This window comes from Grus americana, chromosome 5 (assembly GCF_028858705.1).
Source record: "Grus americana isolate bGruAme1 chromosome 5, bGruAme1.mat, whole genome shotgun sequence".
Classification (NCBI taxonomy): domain Eukaryota; kingdom Metazoa; phylum Chordata; class Aves; order Gruiformes; family Gruidae; genus Grus; species Grus americana.
The window spans coordinates 1614980-1621373 of record NC_072856.1 but is presented as its reverse complement, the minus strand read 5'-3'; the positions used below and the strand labels follow the sequence as shown (position 1 = coordinate 1621373).

At 43.0% G+C, this 6394-nt stretch overlaps 1 protein-coding gene across 1 annotated transcript; it reads right to left on the bottom strand.

Annotated features, from left to right (window-relative positions):
• Positions 1–2594: 2594 nt before the first annotated feature.
• On the bottom strand, positions 2595–3605 carry LOC129207365 (olfactory receptor 1019-like). Its single transcript, XM_054828189.1, has one exon. The coding sequence runs from the start codon at positions 3603–3605 to the stop codon at positions 2595–2597; it is 1011 nt and encodes a 336-aa protein (XP_054684164.1).
• Positions 3606–6394: the final 2789 nt, after the last annotated feature.

Sequence of the window (6394 nt, the reverse complement as noted above, 5' to 3'; positions counted from 1 at the left end):
GCTGCTGACCTCTGGCAGCGCTCATGTATCTCGGTCGGCTTTGCTCATAGCCGCAGCTAGTGGCTGCCTTAAGTTTGGAAGAGCAACTTATAAATGCCTGGGGTTTGCATGAGAAATCCTGACCTCGGGCGATTATTTTGTGTGAAAACAGGCTCCTGCCGAAAGTCCTCTCCTTGCAACGGACCAACTCTTTGTAGCGTTATTTAGTCTAAAACTCACCTGTCCGCTCACATCTCAGGGCCCTTTTTGGTTTATCAGAGATTAATATCTCCTAGACCAAAATTTCAGCTGAGAAATAAGCCCCAAAATTTCTCCTGGGATTGGTGTGAAAAGCAAGAATGATTTGCCAGTCGTGAAGGGCATCGATACCTGACCAAGAAATGCCGCCGTTTATAGGATTCTTTCATTAAAAGACCGAGGGTTTTGCTGCTGCCCTCCCGGGTGCGTCACGCAGGGAACTTCTCTTGGGAGATGATGACTTTGGGAACAGCCCTGTAAGGAGGAGACGTGCACGGATAAACACAATTAGTTTCAGAAAGTTAAATGCAAGCTTGAGTATCTTCTCCCACTTCTTTATATATATATATCTATACAAAATTCTATATAAAGAATCTATATATAAAGAATATATAAATAAATATTTTTATATATATAAAGAACATAATACATAAAGAATTTTATATATATAAATATGCCTCTTGGAATATATAATTTGTCTCTTGGAATAACATAGAATTAAAAAGAAATAGAGATTCAAGGATTAGGACGTGGCTCGGGATTTGGAGAAGTGTTTCAAATGCTATTGGGGAGGGAGGGAAAACTATTCAGAAACTTTTCTGCTGCAATTTGTTTTAACATTATCTGGGATATCCTGTTGTTCCAAAAACCCACAGAGTTGAATCCAGACATCTGTGAGAGTCACAGCTGGGTTTATGGAGAATTTTTTTTTTTTATTGCTCTTGAAAGAATAAAACAGTACTAGTGTCTGTAACCAGATCTAGGGAATTATTTCCTATCCATCCATGGAAAATATAAACCTTTTTTCAGGAAGTTAATGTCTGATATTAGTGACCTCTGTGTCAAAGTAAAAGCACGGCTCTGACACTGTCTTCATCCATTTTGCTTTCCTGTTCTTTCCCAAAATCGTTTTCTGGATGCTGAGCAGCTGTGCCCAGCTGAATTATAAATTATCGATGAAAAGCTGGTTTCAGCTTCTCGCTCTCGAGTGGGGTTTTTGAAGGACTCCAAAACATCAGCCTGGTGAGCTGAAGCTTTCCCCCCATAGATTAGAATACGCTTAATTTAATTAACATATTAATTAGTTAATTTATGTAAATTTATGTTTACATCAACTCCTCAGAATATGCCCTGAGCGTGACTGCTCTGTGCAAAATGCACATTTGCCGTGTAGCTGCGTCAGCCCTTTGCAGCCAAGCAGCAAGCGGAGAAAACCATGCGTTTTTTCCAGAAAAATTCACCTCACCCTGATGTGGGTGTTTAAAACAGACCAGATGAATCAAAGCCCCCAAATGCCTAGTTGTCTCCATAAGGGGAACCGATGGTGACTAATTCAGATGTGGAAGCCTACAATTAGATAGGATGACTCCTGGACCGAGATGACTCAACCCCTGAAATGTGGAAGCAGAAATTATTAATAAGAAATTAATATTTCCCGGAATGGAAAATAAACTTTGCCTGGATGGAGACACGTAAGTAGGAGCGGAGATGGTGGGGGAGTTTTGGCCAACGTTGAGAGTCTTGGAGTCATCCAATGAGTTGGGCATGTCTGAACACAACATATGGCCAGAAGCATGGAGGCTTTCTGTGTTGTCAACGGCAGATGACACCCTGGGAAAAGCCAGGACTGCTCAGACAATGTCATGAAAGACTGTTTCTGGCCAAGCTGAATGACTCCTTGTCACAGGGGATAAAACTCCACCCTGCTCTTAGGCAAAGGAGCGTGTGATTGGGGTGGCTCCAGGCTGGTAGATGTCCATGGGGGAGACCCATCCAGGAAAGCAAGATGCCCAGCACAAGTGGTCTGCAATATATATATATATTTTTTTATATATATATATATATATATGAAGCATGAGGACATGCTACTCCCCATAAAGACTATCTTTGGACGAACCAGAGAAAATAATAAATCAGGTTTATTGTACTAAAGCAAAACCTTAGGCAACTACTTAGAAAATGTGAAAACAAAGTTACGAAAGAGACTGTCCCTCTCCAACATATAGTCTTTATTTAGCTGGTCCCCTTCTGCTCTGAGCCACCTCTTTCAGGCCACAGAATTTAATGTTGTTGTAACATTGAGTAAATCCTCTTTGGTAAAAACTATCAACTGTGCATGTTCTAGAGCTGCTCATAAGTTCATTTACTCCAAAAGTTTTGCTGACGATATACGTGTGTTTAGGATTGCCTCTCTTTCCTGCATTCTGTCCTTCTTTCAGACATTGTAATTACAGGTAATACATTTTTCAAGGGACCCCAACATGGAATTAATTCATAATTCAAGCTCTGCAGCATTCGGCATGAGGTAGAGCATGTACATCTCACCAGATGCACAGAAATGTAGTGCCCTTCTTCTGTCAGGTGTCGGCCTTATTTCTTCTGCTCGCTCTGCTGTGGCAGGTGATATCTACTTTGGTTTGGTTAGAGCGGGACCTGTGGAAATACATGCAAGAGAGAAGCTTGTTCATAGCTTTTCTGAGGGTGCTCCTCACCTCCTTGTTCCTCAGGCTGTAGATGAAAGGGTTGAGCATGGGGGTCACCATGGTGTAGAAGATGGAGGCTGTTTTCCCTTGATCTGTGTGTTTGGAAAAGGGATGGAAATACAAGAAAGCCGCAGAACCGTAGAAGAGGACAACAGCCATGAGGTGGGAAGTGCAGGTGGAGAAGGCTTTGTGCCTGCCCTCTACAGAGCGGATGCTCCAGATGGTGAGCAGGATGCAAGTGTAGGAGACAATGATGGCCAAGACTGAGGTTGTTATGATGAAGCCAATGCATGTGGCCATCACCATCTCATTGAGCCAGGTGTCGGAGCACGAGAGTAGCAGGAGCGGTGGGATTTCACAGTAGAAATGATTGACAACATTTGGACCACAGAAAGAGAGTCGGAGGAGAGCGCTGGTGTGCACGAGGGCGTTCAGGCTCCCGGCAGCGTAGGAGCCCACCACCAGCTGGACACGGACCCCATGGGACATGGCAGCCAAGTAGTGCAGAGGCTCATGGATGGCTGCGTAGCGATCGTACGCCATGACGGCCAGAAGGATGGCTTCTGTGGTGCCGAATACTGCAAAGAAGAAAAACTGTGTGATGCAACCATTGAAAGAAATGACATTTCTCTCGGCAAGGAGGCCTGACAGGAGCTTCGGCATGATGGATGAAGAATAGCAGATGTCCAGGAAAGAGAGGTGGCTGAGGAAGAAGTACATGGGCACATGAAGCTGAGAGTTGGTCCTGATGAGGATGATCATCCCCAGGTTCCCCACCAGCGTGGTGATGTAGATGAGTAAAAATACCACAAAGAGCAGCTCCTGCAGGTCGGTGAAGCCCAGAAGGACAAATTCAGTCACACTTGAGTGGTTCCCCCCAGCCATTCTCCTGGCACCAAGACAAACAAACACGGGGAAAAGGTGAAATAATTTCTCCCAGCTCACAGGATTATGTAGTGCCTGAGGGTGACGCAGGACTTGGTGTCTCCTGGATCAATACACCCACTTATTGGGAGAAAAAAAATACGATAGCCAGCGGGCAGGTTGAAGATCCAAAATAATATATTGAAAAATAATATATTGACAAAATAATAGCCAATAGAACACAATATGGAAAAAAAATCTTAAAGCATAAATCTTAAAGATATTGCTGGCACATTACAGAAATAATTGGTCTTGCAAAAAACCTTGCAAATGATGTCTTCTCATGAATGTCAAATTCTTTACAATACGCAGGCATGTTTGGGAGGATTTCTTTCCCTTTGTTGTGGGGGTGTTCTTATTTAGGGACAAGTAAATACAATAATATTGTGCCTTCATTTGCCACATTAATTAGTGTTGCATTAAATAGATAACAGACTATGCTGGAGTGATTTTCTGACTCTGTAGTGATATGTTTGGATCGATTAAAATAAGACTAATACGACTAGCATACCTGATTGCAATTTCATTCAAGGGAAACCCCCCCACACCACCCCCTTCTAATCTGAATTATACTTGCATGTCATCTCCCTTACACCTCTCGGGTCTGCTAAAATCAGGAATTTTTATCCAGAATTTCAGTTAGGAATTAGGATTCAGACGTACTGGCGTACGCAATTTTTCCTTTAGGAGGGACCTTAATATCTTCAGTATTGCTTCATGGAGGGGTTCCTGCAGTTAAACAAGCCCTTCCCCATAAAAAATTATCTCGACCTCTCAAAATTTCACCCTCTCCCTGGTCAATGGCATCTCGAGTCATTCTCAGACAAATACTCACTGAAGTTAAAACACCAGCTCCATTGGTCTTTCCAAACCCAGGAAGGTTTCCCTACTGCAGCCTCCGACGTGGCTTGAAGATTTCTTACCCCAGTCCCACAGGACGAATTACCGAAGGGGCTCTGGGGCACCCAAAAACAGAGGGAACCTTCCCTGAAGAGCCTGCGGTAAACACTGAGATTTCTCTCTGAGGTTTGATGGGTGGGATCCCCAAGGCACATCAGAAATGATGCCTGCAGAACTTGAGCACTTTGAGTCGTGTACACAACGCTGTAATGAGGAGTGAAACACAAGGTAATGCATTTTTTTTTTGCTGAAGACTTGAATTTGAAAGATTTAATGTTTTTATTCTCCAGGAACATGGGAGGGGAAAAAAAAGCTGACTCTAAAGCATTAATTTAAGGAAATTACTGCTATCTACTTGCAATGATCAGTCAGATTAGTTTTCTTTTGTACTATGTATTTCCATAAAGCAGATGAGGAAATATTAAAGAAAAAGTGGATCAAAATGCAGATATCAATTTGCCATTCTGCTGTCATTTTCTTTTTTTTTTTCAAGATAAACTTGTCATTTTCCATTTCAATATGTTTTTACACCATTCCTCCCCGGGAGGCAGAGCCTCAGAGGAAGTCCCATGAGGAGCATTTCCATGGATGTAGCTCTCTGAAAGCCTGTCTCCATACATGTGTCAGGACAGTGAACTTAGGTGGCTCTCCTCTAGACATTTGCAATTAGGTGCATGAATTTCAAACAGTCCTTTTTCTTTTTTTTTTTTTTCTTTTCCCCCTGCTACCCATCTGCTAGTCACACACCTTGGTGTTCAGTATCATTATGATTTTACCTGGGATGTTTTTCTTCCTGTGTTCTTATTCATGGCTTAAAAAAAAAAAAGAAAAGAAAAAGAAAAAGAAAGACTGCTTCTCATGTTATTCACTAGAGATGACCTTAAAATATGTGTATTGTCTGTTTGAGAAATGAGTATTACTATTTATTCCCTTCTCACTTCCCTCTTTCTATCAGCCTTGCTGTCTGTTTTCTAGCAAAGCAAGATGACCGTTTCTTCAGGACAATTTCTCTTCTCCCATTGCCCTTCTCAAAGTAGCTTTTACTTCCCCATTCCTCCGGCTGTCGGTCAGAGGTTCATTGCAGAAAGTCCCCTGACCCGCTGCTAACGCTCTTCCCGGGCTGCTGCCAGACGTCTTTGCTGCAAGGACACATTGGTGGCTCATCTTCAACTTGGTGGCCACCACAACTTCCAAGGGCTTCTCTGCCGAGCTGCTCTCCAGCCTGTCCTGGTGCCTGGGGCAATTCTTCCTCATGGCCAGGACTCAGCATTTTCCCTTTTTGAAGTCTGTGTGATTCCCATCTGCCTGTTTTGGACAAAAAAAAAAAAAAAAAAAAATCTCCCTTTGAAAAGCCACTTTGCATCGTGTGCTTCAAAATTAAAATATCCCCAGGACAGATGGGTGCAGGCTGGAGAGCAGAACATTTACAACCACAACAGCTGGAGGTGAAACTCAGTTTTCTGCTGCATCAGATGTGTAATTCCCAAATCTGTAATGGTTTGTGCCCAAAGGGAAGGCAAAAAAAGTCTTGTACTGGTGAGGCTTCACCCTTTCTTTCTGATGATGTTACCTGTGGGACAGCCAAACCCATTTTAGCCATTTTCCATCTTTGTTTCCTCCCCAGACAACGGTACGGGGGCATCACTCCGTGGTGATGGAGTTCACTCTTGTGGGGTTCACCCACTGCCCAGAGCTGCAGGTCCTCCTCCTTGTGGTGTTCCTCATGATGTACGTTATCAACCTAGAAGTTGCTATCAAGTCTGGAAGAAATGGAAGGTACCAAAAAGTGGATGAACCCCGCATTGAGGTATGTTTGCAGTTTTGGAAGAATAGAAATGAAAGTGAAAGTA

Coding starts and splice junctions, on each gene's coding strand:
- LOC129207365 (XM_054828189.1), bottom strand. CDS start 3,605: ATGGCTGGGGGGAACCACTCAAGTGTGACTGAATTTGTCCTTCTGGGC.